Raw genomic sequence first — 25513 nt, 5'->3', positions numbered from 1 at the left:
TTCCAAAATCCCAAACTTCTCTTTTTATTAAATATCATGTTTCTGAATGAGCAAGGAAAACTTCTGGCAAATCCACATAAGATGTAACAAATATTAATCTGCACAGTACACAATGTCCAGAGAGCTACAAATCAACTCATGAGGAATATAAATAGCCCCTAAACAAACAAAATACCAAAAAAGCTCCAGTAAGCTAGAGAATTGCTTAAGCCCAGATCCTCAGCAGTATTTAGACACTGAATTTCGATTGATTTCAATGGGTGTACAGTGCCTATATACCTTTCAGGATCTGGGCCTTAACATTTAACATTCTTAAACAATTCACTAATGCATAATTATGTCCAGGTTTTCTTATGCATGTGGCATTTGTTAACTATATCAGATTTTTGGATACCTTTTTGGATACCTTGGTGAAAAGATTATGCTAAGCTATTATCAAAATTTAACTTAAACTATTATCAATCAGTGAATATTGATCGCACCCTTTCTTTTACTTTATCCCATAATACAAGAACAAGAGGTCACTGGATGAAATTAACAAATGAGTAAAAGGAAGTACTCCAAACAGCATACAATCAAATTGTAATATACACTTCTTTAGGAAGCTAAAGAGAAACAATCTGACTGAATTTTAAAAAGTTTTATAATTTTATAAGCATTCCAAATACTGTACCAATATTTGCAGCAATAAAAAGGGTTATACTATTGCAGAGTAATGTTGCAGAAGTATATTTCATTGTAAAATCTGAAGTTATAAAAGCTATAAAACCTGTAAAACCTATGGGTAATTAATTAATCCCATCATGATTCAGGGCATAAATTGATTGCCTGCAAGGGGTCAAGAAGGATTTCTCTTCATGTACTATTTTGTACAACTGGCTAGATGTACTATAGGTTTGTTTTTTCACCTTATTCTGAAGCATCAGGTATTGCTTGTTGTCCAATAGCTGGAATAGACTTTACTCAGGTGATTAGTCATATTGAAATCCCATATCTGGATTGGGCCTTATATATGGTACATCCTATGTTACTGACACATCCAGAGTTTTAAAGTAATTTTTAAAGAAAATGTATGTAAATGTTTACTAACTTAATACATTTAAAGTCTGATAATCATATTCACACAGTGTAGAAGTATAACTGTGGAGAATCCTCATACTGCAGTAACATACTGTTTTTGATATTTCATACTAGTGCACTTGTCTTTGTGGAAAATTTATAATACAACCCTAGCATATGAAATGGCAATTTCCTGCATATGCATTCAGTTGCTTCTCCCATTGAAGACAACAGTGATCAGTGTTAAAAAGGAACAAACTACTGGAAGGAAACAAATGTCCCTAATATGGAAAAAACACCAGAGGAGGTAAACCTTTAGACCTAGAAACATATGTGACAAGGGGTAAAATTTCAACATTTCTTAAGTGATTTAGGAGCTTAAATTCTATTTTCAAACTCCTAAGTGCCTAAGTCCCTTTTGAAAATGGGACTTAGGCACTTTTGACATTTTTAACTCAGATCAATTTAAAATGGGCCAGAAATAGTGATGTTCTTTCATTCAGTGCCTCGTAAGTCAAAACAGAAAATATTTCCATCCTTGCTTTGTACGATAGACCTAACTTTATTTCCAAATATCTCAGCAGAAGAGGAAGGGGAATGCTTGCTTTCTCCTGGAGTAAATATATTACAGTTATTGTTTATCTAAAACATGAGTGTGTCAGAATACAGCTGTTATAGATATATTTTGCTGTAGATCAAAAGGTTATTTTCTTAGCTACCTGAAGGCCTGATCTCCCCTGCCTTGCACCTTGTATAGTCATTTACTCTTGTGCAAAGCTGGTGTAAAATGCTACCATTTGATTTGGTAGCATTTTACACCCACAACATACAAGGTAAATTACTATATAAGGTAAAGGCAATGGAGAATCAGACCCTAATTGATCAATGTTCTATGCACATTCAATGTGTATAGGAGTATCAGCTTGGTGACCTAATGTTTTTAGGAAAATAGTAAAAATAAAATAAAAAAAACCCAGCTGGGAGCATAGGAGGGAGTGTATATAGCAGAAGATGACGGGGCTTTATAGCCATCATGGCATTTTAAAAACAAACCGTGTTGGGGTCATTTTGTCTGCAAAGTTCTTTCCAGGCTGAATAATATCTTTCTTCGCATCAGCCATTCAAGAATCTTGCTTTGCATTAGCATGTCTGCATATCATACCACACTGCTCATATCTGGAAAAGTAGGAGAGGAGTTAGAGAGCTCTTCACTAAATGTGACGAGGCTGGAGGAACAGAAGAGGGAATTGCACAGAAATCCAGATGCTTACTTCTGAAGCTATGAATAAAGAAGTGTTAAGGCTAAAAAATGTATCTAAAAGGCTCCATGGATGTAGAATCATAGGTTATCAGGGTTGGAAGGGACCTCAGGAAGTCATCTAGTCCAACCCCCTGCTCAAAGCAGGGCCAATTTTAGACAGATTTTTAGCCCACCTCCCTAATGGCTCCCTCAAGGATTGAACTCACAATACTGGGCTTAGTAAGCTAATACTCAAACCACTGAGCTATCCCTTCCCCCATTAGAGCAGCTAATACTTTAATTATTCAAACTCTTAAATCATTTTTATGTCATATGCTATTGGACCATCCATGGAAAATCCCAGATAGAAAGACACTCTTTCTATGCTTTTGCCACTTCTGAGCTGGCCTAAGAAAGCAGGTCGCACTGGTATACTGATTTTTTCATCAATTCCATAGTCCACATAGACAAGATCATTTTCGACCTTGCCATGTAGACGAAGCAATAGATCTCGGACATCCTTTTCTTCCCATATGCATCCTTTCTGCCACAGGGAATGCAAGTCATGTACTTGGAGCGGACTGAAAAACTGATCTATTTTTCCTTTGTGAACAAGCCTATTCAGACCTCTACTATTCCCAAGATAGAAATGAGCAACAGGCTGCTTGGAACGACACATTTGTCTGTATTGCCCTCTAAAAGACTTCTTCAGTGATATGACATACTTTTCCATTTGTCTGGAATCCTGATCTAATTGTTTTTGATTCTCTGGCCAGAATAATAAAGAGGCTAAGAAGTAAGGTTCTGAATATCGATGCTCTGGACCTACTAGCTGTAGGATTTTTCTAAGCTGTGCTTTCAATTCATGAAGAGCACATATCTTCCTGGATTTAGGTTTAATACAACTGAGAACAATGTTTGCCAAAATGAAATTCTGTTTCTCCCTCAACAGGGGTCTCTGTGTGCATTTTTCAATCAAAAATGTATATTTATTCACTATGTCTTCCATTTTGCTTTCAGCTTTTTCATGACTGTTGAGGTACTCCAAAAGACCAGAAAACCTGTCTGCTTTGGAAGCCTCCAAACTTCTCCTGCAGTGATCCTCCTGCCGAGACAAACTGAGTTTTGAACTCATTGGATTGTCCCCCGATATCGCAGGATCCAAGTGGCAAAATATTTCTGCATATTTGTTGAAACATTCTCGAACCCTCTTACGTATTTTGAACTCCACACTTTCTTTTTCAATATTTCTTGGTTTCAGAAGGACAAAGTAGTTCTCAAAAAACTCAAATGCCTCCTTCAAACTTGAGCGCAAATTAGATAAATAACCACAGTAATAGTCAAGTGCAAACTTATATTCTTCACTTTCAGTGTCACTAGTTGCTGTTGGGATGGCATGCTTTCCTGACAAATATTGTAGCATATCTTCTTGGGACAATGTATTTTTTTTGTTGAAAAGAGGAGTACACCCAAGAATATCTATAGTGTACAGACCAGTTTCTATCTCCCCCAAATAACCAGCTGTATTATAAGTATCATACCTCCGTTTAGACTTTTGGTGCTGCAAAGCTTCTCTTACATTGTCTGTACTTTCATTCTGTTGCTGGGATTCTTTAAAAGCCTCTGAAGCACACTTAGCAAGCTCTAGCAAACGTTTCAGGTCTTCAGCAGTTATGACCTTCCTTTTTGCATTTTCATCCACCCAATTTTTTACCTGACTTTTAAAAACTTGGCCTAAAGTATCTGATATATATGAATTGTTAGGAGCTTTTTTTTTGGCTTTTTTGGCCCACTCCAGTGCAGACCCAAAATTCTTGTCTATAATGTAGAAGTGTCTTGCTAAGGCTTGGCAAATGAATGGGTTTTGGCTAAATCGAATGGCTCCTTCACGTAACACGCTTTCAACTTCAGCACTACCTTCTTCCTTCTGTATTTTTTCAATTAATGGGGAAAACAATGTGTCTGCGTCATCTCCATGTTCTTTACGTTGTCTGGTAAGTAGCATACTTTGCACATCATCTAGAAGTTTGCTTCTTCCTAAGCCAGAATCATAAAATAAATTCTGTTTTAACAATTGCAGTGTTATTGCACTTTTAGTTAACCTATAGGTTAGGTTAAATTCTTCTAGACAGCAATTAGCAATCAGTGGGTGAATGATACGCACTCCTTTGTATGATCCATGTTCTTGCACCTGACTCTGTATTAGAATATTAGAACAAATTCCCATCTTGTCTTCTAAACTTTCTTTACCCCAATATTTACTGATTATTCCAAAGAAATCTTCACATTGCGATACTGAGATACTGGACTCCGTAACGTAAGAGTTTAATATTGCCAGGAAGGAAATAAGTTGTCCTTGTTTGCTGTTAATGTCCAAACCTTTCAGTGTGTTCTTGACCACATTTTTTATATACTCTGGATTAAATTGTTCTTTCATAATCATAAATGAATAGAAATCTTCAGGGTGCTGATGCTGCTGTTTAATTTCTTCCAGCTTCTTCTCAAAAGCCCGTTGCTCTTTGAAAGAAAGTTCATGTTTTAGATTAATGCTGTCTGATTGACTGCTCTTTGAGCTTTCCACAGGATTCTGAGATCTCATACAATTTATAATGATCACTACAGGGTTTTCATAGCTAATGCATTTTCCTACTATAGCTGACTGAATTTCATGCTGCAGAAGGTAGACATTTTCTTGCTCTTCAAAATCATCTACAAGAAGTAATACTGGCAAGTAATCTTCTTGGTTGGTTGCGCCATAGGTGATTAAAGTTGTTAACTGTGTTCCGATTTCTGCAAAATCAACAGTTTTATTTTTCAGAACAGCACATCTGAATTTCTTCCTTAGCTCCCACAGAACATGCATAGCTAAAGTAGTTCCACCGCAGCCTGGAGAGTGATAAAGATTGATAACTTTTGACGGTTTTTGTGTAGAGGACTGGGATGAAGATTGAATCAACTCTTCAAGTTTTTCATAACTGTCCCTCTTAATAAAGGGGGAAGAATAGTTTTCAGAAGAGAAATAAAAATTCCACCATGACACTTTGCCACCCCGGTAAAAATGCTCTTCTTGAGATTTTCTGAATTCAGAAAATTGAGCTTTATCCTTTTCTATCTCTGTATCTTTGCATTCATTTTCACAAAGTATTTCCAATGCTGTCATGAAGTCTTCTTCCTTCTTTAGAAGAACAGTAGAAGAACCATTACAAGGTAAAAGCCTCTGAGAAGACTGTGTCACAGATTTCAATTTAAGGATAGTACCATTCACTGTTTGAAGGTTTAAATTAGCAACGCATCTCTCAGTAAGTTCATCTTGATTAATGGATCTAGCTTGCAGAAGATCTTTCCATATTTGGAATGTTTGTGAACCAATACAAATGCAGAGCATGTCTCCAAGCCCTCCCAGATCTTGGTAAAATGTGCAGAATGTTTCAATAAGGGGATCCCCTGGATCTTCCACTTTGGAGAGCAAAAGAAACACTACTAGAAACTTTCCGCTTTGTAGTACGTCTGGATGTGAAAGAAATGAAATCAATTTCCTGACTTCAGCAGCCCTCTTTTGTTGCCACAAACTGGGATCTAAAGGTTGATATTTTTCATCATTAAGATCTGATCTGCCATTGCAGAAAATCCAGCTGGGCTGGTGATAGAGATTCAGATCTTCAATTATTACAGAAATTGTTTCCCCTTTCATTTGATACTGATTTGGAAAATGAAGGTTTGCACCTCGTTTTTCTCTGTATTTTTTGGCCACCCCGTTCTTTTCTGACTCAGAATCATACTCCAGCACAGCAAACCATTTTACTTCCTGCAAAAAGTCTAAATGCTGTGTTTGAAGAGGATGGCACTTGTTTGTTACTAATATATACCAGTCATAATAGGAATTATCCAGCAAGTCCCTGTTACCTGTGAGTAGGCTAATCAGCTTTCGACCCTCATTCTCTTTCTTCTTTCGTTTTTCTCTGTGTTCTTCCTCTGCTGCTTTTCGACGATCTGCTGCAGATGTAATCTTGGACTTAAATGACTGGAGTTCTTTTGGATTATTAAAAATGTTTTTAGAGCTGGGTCCATCCCGTATAAATAAAGTCTGTTCCCATGTTTTAGTCTTAAAATTGTAATTATTTATATGGAAATATTTTGTTTGACATATAGAGTGTTTTGGAACTACATCTACTTCAATGACAAATGTATTTGATGGAGTGTTATTTTGCAATAATACTTCCACAAATCTAGGTGCCCTAATGCAGTCTTTTGCAATACGGACAAAACTTTGATCAAAGTACTTTTCAATTTTTTCATTAAAATAGTCAATAAATTCATCTTTACTGCTTAGTTTCACTCCTATAATTTCCCCGTGTGGCTGGTTGCTTACTCCAAAATGAATAGTACCATTAGTGCGGGAATTCATACATGCAGCAGCAAATCTAAAGGTTTCATTGCTAAATTTCAGCTTAATATCCTCTTCTGTTGCTTTCTCCGTGTTTGTGAACAGTTTGAACTCATGTGCTGGCTCAATGAGATTCAGTGGCCCTGTTTCAGGGACATTAAGAATATAGTGCTGTATATAACGACGACTATCATGAAACTCATCAAAAGGATATGGCAAACAGTTTTGTCTGGTTGGATGTTGATTATTTTCCAGTAATTTCTTTGATTTATCTTCTGCTTCACCTAACTTGTTTTCTATTCTATCTGTGAGCATAGACTCTATAGACTTTGTGCATTCAGATAATCTAAGTTCTTGTGACTCACTGGCATCTGCTGACTTTGATTTTCCTTTATTCTTTTCATCTTGCTTTGCACTTCCTCCATCTTCCTTCTCCATTAAATATTTTTCATCATGAGTCTTTTCACTATCTTCTTGTCTAACTGTCTGAGCTGTGCTTTCAACTAGAAAGTTACATTTCAATGCATTCATAATTTGAAGAGCTGGGCCATATGTTATGCCTATATCTGTAAAATGTTCTTTAGTAAACAGCTTCAAGGCTGAACCTGTCACATCTTGGCTAAACAAGATTTCACCATATTTCTGGTCAATCTTAAGTTCTTCAGTTACCCAGTGTTTTACTTGTTCTTTTGTCCAGTCATCAATATTTGGAGACAGATTTGGTTGCTCACTCTTCGCAAGGTTTTTAACTTTAGCCCTTGAAAAAAAAAAGAGAAGATAACCAAAACTGTTATCTATTACAGTATATTAGTTTTTAAAAGCTCTTTAAAATCATATTCCATCAAATTCCTTCATTAATAGTATCTGAAATATAATATAAAGAAACACTTAGTCTACATGGAGAAGATAATAATAATGCCTTGCTCTTCTATAGAGTTTAAGGTACTACATATGTCAAACAGATTAGCTTTAGTATTATTGCAAAAAAAATTAAGATATTTCACTTTGCAGTCCCCGGTTTAAATTAAATTAAGGTCAATAATAAACAACATTTGTGAGTCTCTGATAGCCATATGGTGGCCTATATCAAATGAGTTGGAAGCTTTGGTCCCTTTGTTGGTCAACAGATGTTCATACCACAAACTCCATTGTCACAATTGGATAGAATTGGTATTATGTTTGTAGTCTCAGCAGGCAAACCACTGGTGAGGTGGTTTGGGGAGTCCTGTACTCCTCTCCCAGTGCTTAGTTCAGTGGTGTCCAACCTTTGCGGCCTGAAGGCCAAATTCATTATTTAAAAAATAAGAGCCCACAATCAATAGTTTAAGACAAATATTCTCCTCTGTTCCACTCCTTTTGCACCATACAGACAGTGCAAAGGGATCACAAAACACTCATAAGTCCCCTGCTGGGGAATCCTCCAATAGGTATAGAGTCAACATAGCTATCTCCTATTATAGTCTCACCACAATTGCAGGTGTAGGATGTGTTTCAGAGTGGGGAAAGACTTGTCAGATGGTGAGGAGAAATGGCTGAGATGTGCTGTGCTCTTTAATCCCTTGAGGATCAGAAGCAGCTGGTGCAGGTCAGAGCAGCCCTCCGCCAGAGAATCAAGTAGTTATAACTGATAGTTTGGTCTCAGATTCTCTTCCTCTTCCTAGGTTGCCCTGGTTGGCTGTGTGGGAGAGAAGAGCCACCCTTTGCTAGGCACTCTTCTAGGCACAGTAAGAGCCAGTTTAAATCCTGTCACCTGCTCTTCCTCGGGCTTCCACAACCCAGCAGCAAAATAGGCAATGGAGCATTCAAAGCTACACTTTCCTCCTACACAAGAGGAATTGGAAAATTCTCACCGATGAGAAGAATTTTGTTATAATTGGCATTACTGAAGCCTGGTGGGATGATCTGCATAACTGGAATGTTAAAATCACTGGTTACAACCTATTTAGGAAGGATAGAGCGACTCAAAGAGGCTGGGGATGGCACTCTACATTATCAACACCATTATCTGCTTTAGAGTCATTGATAAATCAGAACATCAGGATCCCGAATGCATATGAATCAATGTACTAACTAACAAAGCCCAAGAAGGGTGCTTCCTAGTCTTTGTTACAGACCACTGCATCAAAATAGAGAACAGGGTGAGTAGTTCTTTAAGTTGCTGTCTGTAATTTGTGGAAAGAAAAAATTGCGTTATCACAGGGGACTTCAATTTCGGATACATGGTGGAGGTCTCATTACAGCCAGTGGCAAAACAACATTAGAATTTCTAAACATTACAGATGATAATTTTCTTATGCAAAATGTGCAGCACCCCACACGAGGTAATTTTTTGGACCTCATTATGCTAGATATAGCTGTAATAGGGAGCTGCAATAGGGAGGGGACAGCTCCTAGCAGAACATCTCCTGGGATTGTGGAGGAAGTGGTGGGCTGCATTTGGAAAGGTAGCACCTCCTACCTCCTCAGTGTAGTGACAGGGCTGATTCAAACACTTAAGTTTAGAAACCACAGACTGCAGTTTGAGGGATGGGCATAATTCAACTCACAATCAAATACAAGTTTTCTTCTTAACACAGTCACCCCGGAGGGACAAAATTTAGAGCCTTGAGGGGCACAGGTTGCTGGACACCATTGCTTTAGGTATTCTTTAGATAAGCTAAAGTTTTAGTTTTCATTGATGTCTATCCAGCACCTTTCACAAGCAAAACATTAAGTAAAATAAAATAAAAATGAATAACAAAGCAAAGAGACTGGGAATACCTAAAGAAAGTGGGTCTGATCTCATTTACACTGGTTTTACTGTGTTGTACTCACTTCACTTCTATAGCGTTAATTCTAATTTACACTTTCTGATAGAGCTTTCCATTGCAAAGCTGCCGATGCTTAAACATTGAAGACAGTAAGTGATGGGCTGTCTGAGGGTGCTAGTAACCTCACTAATGGTAAGGGTGTAGTCAGGTAAAGGGGATGGATATAAAAGAGGAGAGAGAGAGAAGGACAATTGGGGAGAGGGGGGCCAGAGGAGAAGCTGTAGTAAGTTCCCTATCTTTGGAAAGGGGCCTGATAGAAGGCCAAAGAGTCTGGAAAGGCAGGAAGCAGACAGTCTGTTCCTGAGGTGAGCCTGAGGGAAGACCAGGAGCTGCTTGTATCATGATCAGTGGAACTGGAGTCAGAAGGCCCATGTGGAACCTGTGTGTGTGCTTACCACAAAGGAAAATTCCAGTGGCACTATGAATTCCAGTATGCAAGGAACTGGAAAGTCTGCAGAGCAGGGGTATCGTAGCACATTTAGAGACCAGTACAGGTTGGATAAACAGCATGGTTGTGGTAAAGAAGCCATCAGGCAAATTAGGCATCTGCATAGAACCCAAGTCACTGCATCAGGCATTGAAAAGATGCCACTATCCACTGCCCACAATTGATGACATCTTACCAGAACTCTCCAAAGTCGGAATCTTTATAGTCTGTAATGTGAGGAATGGGTTTTGGCACAAAAACCAGGATAAAGAGTCCAGCATGCTGATAACCTCTGCAATACCATCTGCAGAGGTGTTGCAGAGAAGACTCACCTAAGTGCTTGAAGAACTGCCTGGGGTGAAAATAATTGCAGATGATATCCTCATTGTAGGTGAAAAGAGCAATGATACAGAAGATGAACAAGATCATAACAGAAACCTATAAACATTTTTACAGCAATGCAGGCGGGGTGGATAAAAATCAATGATTTTTTTTATTTAAATCGGATTATTTTGATAAAATGCTTTTTGAGGAAAAAACATAGTTTTAATTAAGATACATTATAGTTCAAAGATATCTCATCATGGAATTGGGATTATAAATTCTAATGCTATAGTATGAGACAATTTATTCAAGTAATGTTTAAGAAAAGTTTTGTAAATGCGTTCCAGTAGTTCATGGATTAGGGACTCAATTTTATGGGGTTCCAGGGGCTTCTGTATAGATTATTTAGGTTAATCTCTCTATCTACCCAATGGGACTCAGTGCTCAGTCTAGAAGATACCATCAGAGATGCTTAGTTTTGCAATTCTCAAACTGTGGATTTGTGTCTCCAGAGATACCATGCTTGTTAACAACAAAAATGTTTTAAATAAATAAATAAATGAATAATATATAGAGGTGAGAAATAACAGACCTCAACTCTATTGCCCCTCTGCAAATTTGTGTACACAGAGTCAATCCCTTACCTCTCTCTAAAAGTGCAAAGTTTTAAAAAGTTCAATGAATAGAAGATTGTTGTGGGTGGAATAGATCTGGACAAGGAGAAGTCTGGAGATAAATGTGAGAAGGGAGGGACAAGCAGTAGAAACAAAAGTGAAACTGTTTGAGCAGCATATTCCAGAAGTCTTGAGGTCTTTCTGAGTGTAGCCTTCATTGATTTGAGATCTACCATATCATTCTCCCACTAGGAGAGAAAACTTATAATGGCAGCAGGCCGTAAAAGAGACCCAGTTTGGGAATAAGAACCATTCAAGAAATATATGTTTGCTGATGATGTTTTAAAGAAAGTCACACCAGTGAACTGGTGGAATTCACTTAAGCACTTGGATTCAGAGACTGTTGAAGTGATAATTTCACTTTTAACAGCAGTAGCTTCTTCTGCCGGTGTAGAAGAATATTTTCTTCTTTTGGACTAATTCATTCCAAATTGAGAAATCGTTTGGGCCCTGAAAAAGCAGGAAAGCTAGTTTTTCTTTTCCAGATTTTGAACAAACAGGAAAATGAAGGCGAAGACGACTGAGTTAGCTGCAGAAGCCAATATTTTAAGTTTCTCATGTTGACCTGGCTGACATAGTCAATTTAATTTTTTTTTAATATTCAATTTAATTATTTTAGTTAATATTTTTTTAACAAAAACAAAGCTGATTTTAAAAAACTTGAATGTTTAACTAAATTCAAAAATTCATATGCTTGTTTTGTTAAAATATATGTTTGCTGTAAAAAAAAAAATCCAGAATACATAACGTCGTTGTTTAGTTAAATAAAACAATTTAAATGTCTGATGATGTTCATCTCCTAATACAGCATGGCAAGAAAATCCTCCAAATATTAATGATTAACCTGTTGAATTGGAGATAATTCACCTCCCAGTGATTTCATAAATATCTGCTTTAATTACTTTGGTAAATGAAATAACCAAACAATCATTCATTTTCTGATATAGCTGTAAAACTAATCTGAAAAGTTTTCAAAATAAATCCCTTAAAAATGTATAGTGTGTACCTTCTAAAAATGAAACCTACATCTATCTCTGAGTTGTGAAGAATATGTATTAAGGTTATAACAACTAACAAAAATGCACTTTTATGTAGAAATCCATGGTTAAATCGAGTCTTCCTGACTAGTGATTTAAATCAAATCCACCCTGAATGCAGGTACAAGAATGTAAAACTCAGCCCAGAAAAATTGCAACTCAAACAATATTTGGTGACATACATTGGACATCTGCTCACATCAGAGGAACTGAAAGCAGTAAGCAGATCCCAGCAAGATCAAGGCAGTCAGAGACATGCCAGCTTCAGTGGATGTGAAAAGAGTACATCACTTCATAGGAATGATAAATTATCTGTCCATGTTCTCTTCACACCTGGCTGCAGTAACAGAACCCATATGTCAGCTGGAGACCGTCACTCCTGTGAGGATCCAGCCATTAGAGAGACACCAGAAAGAGGGGACTAAAGGAGTTATGAGGAGTGCAGTGGCAAAATGACTATGCAAGAGGGACATGCAAGAGGGACAAGAGATCCAAAGGAATAGGAGACACTTATGAGCCAGCAGACACCACACCTAGAGAAGGCATACAGAGCTACAGAAATCATCACAGGATGCAGAGACGGAGAACCATTTGGAAGTCAATCCCACAAGGAGGGAGAAGACTCCACAGAGTAAGAGTTTGCTAGTCTTGGAGACAGGTGATATGGAGACAGAAAGAGGTCACTCCCAGTGTGGTCACCTGTTGAGCAGACCCAACTATCTCAAAGACTATGCAATCAGCTGAATCTGTGGTAAAGGCAAGACTCCAACTCGGCTATGTTCTAGCAACCTCTGGCCGAAGGGATACAGGGTGAGGATCTGGGTGTCAATAATTTGTTTTTAATGTTTATATTAAAATATCTGTAAAGTATGGAAGATGTTGTATGATCAGTAGAATTGGAGTCATAGGGCCCAGGCTTCCTGGAGGGACTGTTACTGAGGGAAACAGGCAATATGAGGAACTGGTCTGGAAGCAACACAACCATATGGACAGAGCAGTGCACAGGATTTCATAGAGTTCCACTTGTTCAACTTAACCTGCATTCAGCATCACTCTTTGCTAATGAAACACTGCTGGGGGATGATGGCTTGCCTGAACCCTTGGGAAGGTGGATAACTATGACAGCCGTAGACTGTGCGGTGGAGTGAAATGAAGAACAGGAGCCTGTGGACCAATGTGAGGACATTTCATTATAGCTGACCCTTGCCTGCGAGGGAAAGCGTGGCCAGCTGAGATCGACTGGGGCTGAAGGTTTAGTTGTCTACATATTTTTGTTGGACTTGTGGCCCTAGAAGGATTAAACTCTTGAATGTGTCTTGGCCAGAGGGTCAGGCCACTGTTACAGCTGGAATAGGCTGAAAAACACAAGGGAAACTAAGGCACAGTGGTGGCTATTCCACATTCAGCCACCAGTGGGTGGGTTGGGATGGAAAAACTGTGACATCCTATGACATGCGATCGTAATTCTCAGCCAACAAAGACTACAGATTTTGATGTTGATATTTCTTGCTTTATTCTTTAACTGATGCTACCAAGTGCTATTATATCAAACTAGGATCCAAATTTCACTATCAAATTTTGTAAGTTTCTGCGCATTCTGCTTTGTCTGGAGATGAAATGCTTTGTCTATGGCATATTGCCCTCTGTCAGACAGAGAGAGATAAGCATATGGATCACACTCTCGTGACCATTTTGTATAGTTATGTCAATTATAGACCGGATGGTTTGTACGTTCGTACGCACTGTAGAGTAAACAGGAGAAAAGAGAATTTTTCTTACATTTTTCTTCAATATTTTGTCTGTTATTTTTAGAAATGGGGCCTGAATTGTAAACTTTGGATCTGAATCTACTGGAGATGAGATTTGGGTTGGGATCAGCTCCAGTTAATTCCAATATGAAAAGGCATGACAGAGGGAGGTGGCAGCACTAGAGCAGAGATTAATGCTGGAAAGATAGCCAGAAGAAATTGAAAAAGGCATAGATCACTAGTGGGAGAAGGAGACAAACAATCACCTAATTTAAACATATTTTAAACTTTCTACAGCTTTCCAGTGTGCCTTGCTCTGTGGCCAAGTAGCTGTGACCAAACTGAATTTCCACATTACCCTCTTTCCTTCACTGAGCTCAGGGGAATCTTGGGCTATTTGTACTAAATTATTACTCCCTGATCGAATCATTTGCAGCTACGGCTGCTAAATCAGTGGCACCAGTCAGCTCAATGTACCTTTTTTTCCCCATAATGGAATTCTTCTGAATGAAGAGTTTTCTTCTTAGTCTTTTTCAGTGAAGAGAATTCCTGCATGCTAAAATAAAAGGAACAATATATTATCTAAGCTTCCCTAGCAGCATAATTTCTCAGGCTGCCTATCTCCACCACTCCATAGATACAAGTACAGGCAGGATTCTGGGACGTACTGCTTCAAGGACTGGAGAAGTGCATGGCATGCCATAGAATGAAGCCACTCTTCTGGCTCCAGTCCAGGTTTTATGGGCTTGGGGACAGGTGGCAAGCATGCCATGGAGCCATTGCTTCCGCATCTCTTATCCTTTGCACAGATCCATCTGACCTGGCGCCACTCTTTTCACATTACATGAGGTGAAGGGACAAAATCAACCTCTATGTTAGTAAAATATCTTGTAAACCTATGATGCTATATAATTGATTATTAACAATACTAAAAGTATAGCACTTATTTTATAAAGAGCATTCTCTAAAAACAAGTTTGCTTGTTTTCTTTTCACTCCTCAGGACTTAAGTTGCTTTATTATCAAGTTTATTTTATCATCACAGACATAAAACTGAAATTCTTGTAAAGGACATTAAAATGGAAAAACACATAGTGGCAGGGAGACTATTTTCAGCCTAGCAAGTTAGAATCAGAGAAATGTAGGGGTGGAAGGGATCTCGAGAGGTCATCTAGTCTGGCCACCTGAACTGAGGCAGGACCAAGTATACCTAGACCATCCCTGACAGGTATTTGTATAACATGTTCTTAAAGACCTCCAGTGATGGGGATTCCACATCCTCCCTTGGAAGCCTATTCCAGTGCTTAAGTATCCCTGTAGATAGATAGCTTTTCCTAACATCTAACCTAAATCTCCCTTTCTGTGGATTAAGCCAATTACTTCTTGTCCTATCTTTGGTGGACAATGAGAACAATTGAACACTATCCTCATTATAAAGCCCTTGCCATATTTGAAGGCTGTTATCAAGTCTCCCCCAATCTTCTTTACTCAACATTCCCATTTTTTTTTAACCTTTCCTCATAGGTCAGGTTTTCTAAACCTTTTATCATTTTTCTTGCTCTCCTCTGGACTCTCTTCAATTTGTCCACAGTGAAGGGATAGCTCAGTGGTTTGAGTATTGGCTTACTTAAACCCAAGGTTGTAAGCTCAATCCTTGAGGGGGTCATTTAGGGATCGGGGGGGAAAAATCTGTCAGGTGACAGTACTTGGTCCTGCTAGTAAAGGCAGGGGACTGGACTTGCTGACCTTTCAAGGTCCCTTCCAGTTCTATAAGATAGGAATATATCTTTCTTAAAGTGCTACCTAGAACTGGTCACAGTACTCCAGCTGAGGCCTCACCAATGCCAGGTAGAGTGGGCCAATTACCTCCTGTGTCTTACATATGACACTCCTGTTAATACATCACAGAATATTAGCCTTTTCTATAACTACATCACATCATTGACTCGTATTCAATTTGTGATACACTATGACCCCCAGATCTTTTTCAGCAGTACTATCGCTAGCCAGTTATTCACAATTTTGTTAGTTGTACATTTGATTTTTCCTTCCTAAGTGAAGCACTTTGAACTTGTCTTTATTTAATTTCATCTTGTTGATTTCAGACCAGTTCTGCAATTTGTCAAGGTCCTTTTGAATTCTAATCCTGTTTTCCAAACTGCTTGCAACCCCTCCCAGCTTGTCACCTGCCGATTTTATAAGCATACTCCCAACTCCATTATCCAGGTCATTAATGAACATATTGAGTAGTACCAGATACAGGAGAGTCCCCAGCTGGACCCAATTAGATATGTCCCTCAGGCCTGGTCTACACTACGACTTTAATTTGGATTTATCAGCTTTAATTCGAATTTACCCTGCAACCGTCCACACAACGACGCTATTTATTTCGATGTAAAGGGCCCTTTAAATCGATTTCTGTACTCCACCCCAACGAGCGGAGTAGTGCCAAAATCGATTTTAACATTTCGAATTAGGGATAGTGTGGCCGCAATTTGATGGTATTGGCCTCCGGGAGCTATCCCACAGTGCATCATTGTGACCGCTCTGGACAGCAATGTAAACTCGGATGCACTGGCCAGGTAGACAGGAAAAGCCCCGCGAACATTTGAATTTCATTTCCTGTTTGCCCAGCGTGGAGAGCACAGGTGACCACAGATAGCTCATCAGCACAGGTAACCATGCAGGCTGATAATCGAAAAAGAGCACCAGCATGGACCGTGAGGGAGGTACTGGATCTGATCGCTGTATGGGGAGAGGATTCAGTGCTTGCAGAACTTCGTTCTAAAAGACGAAATGCCAAAACTTTTGAAAAAATCTCCAAGGGCATGATGGAGAGAGGCCACAATAGGGACTCTGAGCAGTGCCGCGTGAAAGTCAAGGAGCTCAGACAAGCCTATCAAAAAACAAAGGAGGCAAACGGTCGCTCCGGGTCAGAGCCGCGGACATGCCGCTTCTACACCGAGCTGCATGCAATTCTAGGTGTGCTGCCACCACTACCCCACCTGTGATCGTGGATTCTGGGTTGGGGATAGTCTCATCAGTGACGCCTGAGGATTCTGCCGATGGGGGAGAGGAGGAGGAGGATGAGGATGAGCTTGCAGAGAGCACACAGCACTCCGTTCTCCCCAACAGCCAGGATCTTTTTCTCACCCTGACTGAAGTACCCTCCCAAGCCTCCCAAGCCAGTACCCAAGACTCTGACCCCATGGAAGGGACCTCAGGTGAGTTTACCTTTTAAAATATAAAACTTGTTTTAAAAGCAAACGGTTTTTAATGATTACTTTGCCTGACTTTGCATTTGCGGTCAGTTCAGCTATTGGAAAAGTCTGTTAACGTGTCTGGGGATGGAGCGGAAATCCTCCAGGGACATCTCCATGAAGCTCTCCTGGAGGTACTCCGAAAGCCTTGCCACAAGGTTTCTGGGCAGTGCATCCTTATTCCCTCCTCCATGGTAGGACACTTGACCACGCCATGCTTGCAGCAAGTAATCTGGTATCATTGCCTGACAAAGCCTGACAGCGTATGGTCCCGGTGTTTGCTGGCATTCAAGCAACATCCGTTCTTTATCTTGTTGTGTAATCCTCAGGAGAGTGATATCACTCCTGGTAACCTGGTTGAAATACGGGAACTTAATTAAGGGGACAGAGATGGCCGTTCCTACTGGGCTGTTTGCCTGTGGCGGAAAATAAATCCTTCCCTGCAGTTAGCCAAGCGCAGATGGGAAATTGGCCCTGAGTTTTTCGCGTTTGGCTAGCAGGGATCTTCCCTGTTACCAGCCACGCGGTGGGGGGAGGGGTACCGTGATCATCCCAGAGAATTCATGGCGGGAGGGGGGCGGCGGCGGGGGGTGGTGGTGGTTAGTTTGGTGCCTGCAGGGATCTTCCCTGATACCAGCCACGCGGTGGGGGGGAGGGGTACAGCGATCATCCCAGAGAATTCATGGCGGGGGGGGGGTGGTTAGTTTGTTTTCTGGTGCTGCTGAATGTTAACAGAAAAACCGCAGCACTCTACAGGCTATGCTTGGTATGTGGGAAAGGAGGGCGCAGAAGCTGTAAGACAATGGCTTACCATGGCCGCATGCAAGCCGAATTCTGTTGCCCAGACCTGTGATCTCTAGCAGCAAAGCCACAGGCACTCAGCATTAAGAGGCAAAATGCGACCTTGCACTGAAATCACATGTGCTATGTAATGTGAATAGTGTTGGTCACCGTGAAAGAGTATAAGCATTGTTCTGCAAAATGTAGCTTTTTAAACAATTCTCTCTTTTTTCCCCTCCCTACAGCAGCTGCAAATTCCTCAAGCCTCCCTCCTCCATCCCGAAGGCTATCACAGATAAGGCGTCGTAAGAAGAGAACGCGAGACGAGATGTTTTCTGAAATTATGGAATCCAGCCGCAGTGACAGAGCTCATCTGAATGAGTGGAAGGAAACCGTTTCAAAGTATAGGAAAGAAGCCAGTGAACGTGAGGACAGGAGGGACCAACGTGAGGACAGGAGGGACCAACGTGAGGAGAGGAGAGACGCTCGAGATGAGAGGTGGCGGCAGGAAGACCAGAGGAGGCAGGATGCAACGCTGGGGCTGCTGCGTGAGCAAACAGACATGCTCCGGCGTCTGGTGGAGCTTCAGGAATGGCTGCTGGAAAACAGACTGCCGCTTCAGCCCCTGTTCCCCCCTCCCCCCTCCCCATGTTCCGTATCCTCCTCACCCAGACGTGTAAGAACGCGGGGGGGGGAGGCTCCGTACACCTTCCCATTCCACCCCAGTAGACAGCCCAAGCAAAAGGCTGTCATTTTTTTAACCTTTTCTTTGTGGCTTTTTCCTTCCCAGCAATCCTCCTCCCAAATACCACCCGGGTTCCCTCCCTCTTTTTCTAATCTATTAATAAAGAATAAATGATTTTTAAATGATAGTGACTTTATTTGGTTTGAAAGAAAGCTGGGGGAAGGGGGAGGGTGGGTTCCTTACAGAAAATCAGTCAATAAAGGGGGCGGGTTTTCATGAAGGAGAAACAAACAGATATTTCACACTGTAGCCTGGCCAGTCATGAAATTGGTTTTTAAAGCTTCTCTGATGCACAGCGCTTCCTGGTGTGCTCTTCTAATCGCCCTGGTGTCTGGCTGCGCGTAATCAGCAGCCAGGCGATTTGCCTCAGCCTCCCACCCCGCCATAAAGGTCTCCCCCTTACTTTCACAGAGATTGTGGAGCACACAGCAAGCAGAAATAACAATGGGGAGATTTCTTTGGCTGAGGTCAGAGCGAGTCAATAATGATCGCCAGCGACCTTTTAAATGGCCAAATGCACATTCTACCACCATTCTGCACTTGCTTAGCCTGTAGTTAAACAGCTCCTGACTCCTGTCCAGGCTGCCTGTGTACGGCTTCATAAGCCATGGCATTAAGGGGTAGGCTGGGTCCCCAAGAATAACTATTGGCATTTCAACATCCCCAACGGTTATGTTCTGGTCCGGAAAGTAAGTCCCTTGCTGCAGCCCTTTAAACAGAGTAGTGTTCCTGAAGACGCGAGCGTCATGAACCCTTCCCGCCCAGCCCGCGTTGATGTTGGTGAAACGTCCCTTGTGATCCACAAGTGCTTGCAGCACCATTGAAAAGTACCCCTTGCGGTTTATGTACTCGGTGGCTTGGTGCTCCGGTGCCAAGATAGGGATATGGGTTCCGTCTATCGCCCCACCACAGTTAGGGAATCCTATTGCAGCAAAACCATCCACTATAGCCTGCACATTTCCCAGAGTCACTAACTTTCGTAGCAGCACCTGAGTGATTGCTTTGGCTACTTGCATCACAGCAGCCCCCACAGTAGATTTGCCCACTCCAAATTGATTCCCGACTGACCGGTAGCTGTCTGGCGTTGCAAGCTTCCACAGGGCTATCGCCACGCGCTTCTCAACTGTGAGGGCTGCTCTCATCTTGGTATTCTGTCGTTTCAGGGCAGGGGACAGCAAGTCACAAAGTTCCATGAAAGTGCCCTTACGCATGCGAAAGTTCCGCAGCCACTGGGAATCGTCCCAGACCTGCAACACTATGCGGTCCCACCAGTCTGTGCTTGTTTCCCTTGCCCAGAATCGGCGTTCCATGGATAGAATCTGCCCCATTAACAACATGATCTCCAAAGCACCGGAGCCCGGGGTTTCACAGAATTCTGTATCCGTGTCCATGTCCATGTCCATGTCAATGTCCTCATCATGCTTGTCGCTGCGCTGCCGCCGCCGCTGCCTCCTCGCCTCGTTTTTCTGGTCCTGGCTGAGCATAAACTCCACGAGAACGCGCGAGGTGTTTACAATGTTCATGACTGCTGTCTTGAGCTCAGCGGGCTCCATGCTTGCCGTGGTATGGAGTCTGCAGTGTTCACCCACCCAGGAAAAAAGGCGCGAAAATGGTTGTCTGCCGTCCGTTGCTTTCATGCAGGGAGGGAGGGAGGGAGGAGGGAGGGAGGAGGTGAGGCTGTACCCAGAACCACCTGCAACGATGTTTTTTGTCCCATCAGGCACTGGGATCTTAACCCACAATCCCAATGGGCGCGGGAGACTGCGGGAACTATGGGATAGCTATGGGATAGCTACCCACAGTGCAACGGTGCAGAAATCGACGCTAGCCCCGGTACTTGGACGCACACCACCGAATTAATGTGCTTAGTGTGGCCGCATACATTTCGACTTTATACAACCTGTTTTTCAAATCCGAATTATTTAAATTTGGATTAATCCCGTAGTGTAGACATACCCTCAGTTTGACAGCACACCATTGATAACTACTCTTTGAATACCGTCTTTGAACCAGTTTTGCGCCCACCTTATAGTAATTTCATTTAAACCAAATTTCCCTATTTTGCTTATGAAAATGTCACATGGGACTGTGTCAAAAGCCTTACTAAAATCAAGCTATCTCACAATTACAGCTTCCCCCCCATCCAATAGGCCTGTAACTGTGTCAAAGAAGGATATTAGGTTGGTTTGGCACGATTTGTTCTTGATAAATCCCTTTTGGCTGTTACTTATAATTCTGTCATCTTCTAAGTACTTACAAATTGTTTGTTTAATAATTTGTTCCAGTATCTTCCCAGGTATCAAAGTTAGAATGGGCTACTGTTCCTCGGGTCCTCTTTGTTCTCCTTTTCAAAGATATGTTCTGTGTTTGTCCTTCTCCAGTCCTCTGGGTCCTCACTTGTACTTCACGAGTTATTGCTAATGGTTCCAAGATGGCTTCAGCTAGTTCTTTAAGTTCCTTACGATGAATTTCATCAGGCCCTGCTAACTTGAATGCATTTAACTTATCTAAATATTTGTAAACCTGTTCTTGTCCTATTTTGACTTGCATCCCTTTTACCCTGCTGTTAATATCAATTGTATTAAGTGTCTGGTCACAGTTAACCTTTTGAGTGAAGACAGAAGCAAAATAGGCATTAAGCTTCTCAGCCTTCTTGATGTCATCAGTTATTAGCTTTCCTTCCCCACGAAGCAGTGGACCTACATTGTTCTTTGTCTTTCTCTTGCTCCTAGTGATTTATAGAACTTCTTCTTATTGCCTTTTATGTCTCTTGCTAGGTGTAACTCATTCTGTGTCTTAGCCTTTCTGATTTTGTCCCTACATGCTTGTGCTGTTCTTTTGTATTTATCCTTAGTAATTTGTCCACGTTTCCACTTTTTGCAGGCTTCTTTCTTGATTTTCAGGTAATTGAAGAGCTCATATTGGATCCATAGTGGCCTCATATTATTTTCCCTATCTTTCCTTTTCACTGGGATACTTTGCTGTTGTGCCCTTAATATTGTCTCCTTGAGAGCTCCTGAACTCCTTTTCCCCTTAGATTTTCTTCCCCTGGACCTTACCTACCTGTACTGTGAGTTTGTTAAAAGTCTGCTGTGCTATTCTATCTCCTTCCTTTCCTTAGAATCATGAATCTATCATTTCATGATCCGTTTCGCTCAAATTTCCTTCAAACATCAGATTTGTAACCAATTCCTCCCTATTAGAATCAAATCTGAAATGGCTGTCCCACTGATTATTTCCTTCACCTTCTGAAACAAAATGTTGCTTCCAATACATTTCCAGAAAGTAATTTGAATGTTATCATTTCACGAACCAGAATTCACCTTTGCAATACAGGTGCAGCTTATATTATTATTACACTTAAATATAATTATTTAAAAACAAATACTGTTTATTTCTTTATTTGGAAAATACATAGTGAAAGAGATGTCTGAAGCTGGATGGTTTAAGTTTCATTTTCTAGGTTCGCTGTAATGCTGCTCAGTTTCATTTACTAACCAGCATTACAGGAAATGAAACTAAAAAATAACAAAAATAATGCTGGAGTGTGAATAATTTGCTGTTGAAAGTAAAAATCTCCTGTTTTTGCAATAGCAAGTTTGCAACATCATTACTGTAGCATAGTATCTTTCAGTTAGGAAGTTCCATTGAATTATTCATTATACTCACTTCTGCAGCTACTACTAATAGCTCTTTCAGTAGGAAAAAAGGTTGAGTAGAATATCACCTTTTATCCCACTACAGCTTCTGTCTAATATTTTGATAAAATAGTTTCACCAAAAAGGAGCAAATTCAAAATAAGCCATTAGCTGGTTTAGCGTTGCATAAAGTATTTTAAGTTATATGCATCTTCTTTGCCTCTTAGAGCTAAAAACTGATAATGCACTTACCAAGATTGTCATTCAACCTCCTTCATATAGTAGCTGGAGAAACGTGTTTATTCAGGTAGGAAAATTTGTTAAATGGTTGTTTCTTCTAACCAGCTACAAGATGAAATTATTTCAAAACCAATATCTTCTTGTTGCAGTAAGGGTCTGGCACACACAGGAAAGCTAGCAACAAACTGAAATGTTATTTCCTGGTATGCAAGCTAGCAATAAACTGAAACGTTATTTCCTGATATGCACTTGTGTAACCTTTTATCACCCAATCACATGACAGGAGCTAGTGTTCACTCCTCTAGAGGCTACGGGTGCACCTTCCCTTAAAAAACAAAACAAAACAAGCAAGTAAATAATCACTGTCTCTGAACCTCAGTGACTTTCTGATCACAAAGCCAGATTTTGTCTCAAAATATTTCTTTCTGAGAGGGGCTGAAACAGTCATAAGGACTCATCTGCATAGTAGAGCACTGGTGCTGCTGGACTGATACACCCCACCGTGCCCGCTGTCATGTGGGCAATTGGAGCCACATGCTTGCACTACTCCCCATGTAGTGCCATAAGAGGGTGGTCTGGTGAAGACAGATTCACAACAATTCGTGGAGAATGTGGGCAGTCACCCCTGGTATAAGGCAAAATGGTGATGATTCAAAAACCCAAACACCTAAAAACACACCTCTAAGGGAGGAGACAACTTCAAAAAAACATGGACCTGGATAGATTATTAAAATGGGCTATGGAAAACTGGCAGCAGGCCACCCAAGAGCAGCAATAGCTGCTGGAACACTTACGTACCTAACAACAACAGCAGATGGCACAACCGCTGTTACCGGAAGATTTGTATTCAATTATACTATACCAATGATGTTGCCTAAAACACTTCTTTTAATTTAAAACCTTTCCTTTATAACCATCTAAACTGGTAACCAAGGTTGTGGCCCGCCCCAAAGGAATTGCCAAGGAAAGCTGCAGCTAGCTCGCTTTCCCTTGAAAGGACATGGATACAGCCCTCCAATCACGAATAGACAAGTAAGCAGCAAATCTTCAAAAACAAAATGATATTTATTTAGAAATGAGTGCTTACAGTAAAAAGAATAGAGCTAGAAATAATAAGGGTTACAGTTAAAGGGACTGAAGCAGCACAGCAAATAAAGATGCACCACCACAGTAAAAATGTCAATTAACTCTATAGCATGTAACAATATAACAATGTAATCATTTACTTGATACTATATACCAGATAACAATAAACACATAGCAATGTATCAATCAAATATTCAATACTAAATACTTAAAACTAAACATCCAGTAAGCCAGGGGTCGGCAACGTTCGGCACGCGGCTCGCCAGGGTAAGCACCCTAGCGGGCCAGGCCAGTTTATTTACCTGCTGACGTGGCAGGTTCGGCCAATCGCGGCCCCCACTCGCCGCGGTTCGCCGTCCCGGCCCAATGCGGGCGGCGGGAAGCGGCACAGGCCAAGGGATGTGCTGGCCGCGGCTTCCCGCCGCCCCCATTGGCCTGGGACAGCGAACTGCGGCCAGTGGGGGCCGCGATCGGCCGAACCTGCCGCGTCAGCTGGTAAATAAACTAGCCTGGCCCGCTAGGGTGCTTACCCTGGCAGCCGCATGCCAAACGTTGCCGACCCCTGGAGTAAGCGCTGGCCGGACGGTTACTAGATGGGTAGGAAAAGCTCTCTCTCAGACCACAGACACCCAGCTTTATTTACAAGCAAAATCCATATATTCTAGGAATAAAAGGGTAAAAAGGAATATTAAACTTACAAAGACTTCTTAAAATCCCGCTGAGACTGTCTAAAAAGGTCCTTTGGCTCTGTCACAAATTTAGGGAGCGTTTTCCATTGGTGATGAACCTGCTGTAGTAGCTGTGTTGGGCAGCTGCCTGCTCCTGAGATAAGGCTTCTCAGGTAGGAGAGATGGAAGCCTGTTAGCTGCTGGGGTAGCTGCTGTGATGGCCTTCTGCTGGCTGGGTAGCAGAAGCACCTACTGCCCGGGGCAACCCTGGAATTCTGCGGTTGCTGCTGCTGCAATCATAGGCGCCGACTCCGTGGGTGCTCCGGGGCTGGAGCACCCACAGGGAAAAATTGGTGGGTGCTTAGCACCCACTGGCAGCTCCACGTCCTGTCCCCCCCCCGTCCCATCTCACCTTCGTCTCCACTCTGCCTCCTCCTCTGGGTGCACCACATGCATGCTTTCCCCCCTGGCTCCCAGCGCTTGTGCCGTGAAACAGCTGATTCGCGCGGCAAGTGCTGGGAGGGGGAACGTGGCATGCTTGGGGAAGAGGCGGGGCCGGGGCAGGGATTTGGGGAAGGGGTTCAATAGGGGCAGGTAGGGGGTGGACTTGTGGTGGGGACTTTGGGGAAGGGGTTGGGATGGGGGCAAGGCGGGGAAAACGTGGAGTTGAGGCGGGAGCACCCACTGGCACCGGGGAAAGTTGGCGCCTATGGCTGCAATAGCTCCTCTTCAGGTAACTTTCTGCTTTGCGGGGTTTTGCCGATGCTGTTGCAGTTGCTTATTGAGCGTTTCCTTCTTCCTAGGTGTCCTGCAGCTTTCTTGCTCTCTTCAAGGTCCCTGAACCCACTACAGGGATTAGCCTACTAGCTATCGCCCTTACATACAATTTTGTCCCCTATGCTCAGCCAATCAGCTTCCAGCTTTTTGCTGGCTCTGTGCTAAGTCACACCCAGTCACATGTACCATGTGACCAGTAACTCCTCCTCCTTACCGGAAGTCCCATGTATTCCTATGGACTACAGTATATTCCTATGGGGGGTTTTCAGTTGACCTGTGGATGACCCTAGCTACTTCCTGTTTGGAAACCCCCTGTATTCCTATGGGCTGCAATGTATCGATATGGGATTTTGCTGAGTCATTCCCCACAGGAAGTGAAATTACCATTGCATCACAGGAAGTGAAATTATTACATCATAGGTAATGGACTCCTATGTGCCTTAGAAATAGAATATTCCACTTCATCACCCTATATCTGCCATTACTGGATTTTCTAATTTAAACTACTACTAATTCCAATTTAATTAAAGCTTGATTCTTAAAACTAATTACTAGTCTAAGTATCCCAAAGAGTCCTGACCCTACCACCACTCTTTTATATCCAATTAAGAAAGTTA

At 41.6% G+C, this 25513-nt stretch overlaps 1 protein-coding gene across 1 annotated transcript; it reads right to left on the bottom strand.

Moving 5' to 3' along the window:
• Positions 1-24575, bottom strand: SAMD9L (sterile alpha motif domain containing 9 like). Its single transcript, XM_054017641.1, has 3 exons — positions 24532-24575; positions 10117-10224; positions 1-7440 (listed from the first exon to the last, which is right to left on the bottom strand). Exons 1-3 carry the CDS (start codon positions 24573-24575, stop codon positions 2613-2615), a joined length of 4980 nt encoding a protein of 1659 aa, XP_053873616.1. The 3' UTR covers positions 1-2612.
• Positions 24576-25513: the final 938 nt, after the last annotated feature.

The sequence above is a fragment of the Malaclemys terrapin genome, chromosome 2, assembly GCF_027887155.1.
Source record: "Malaclemys terrapin pileata isolate rMalTer1 chromosome 2, rMalTer1.hap1, whole genome shotgun sequence".
Taxonomy (NCBI): domain Eukaryota; kingdom Metazoa; phylum Chordata; order Testudines; family Emydidae; genus Malaclemys; species Malaclemys terrapin.
Note: the sequence above shows the minus strand (reverse complement) of the source record. Positions and strands in the feature narration are given on the sequence as shown.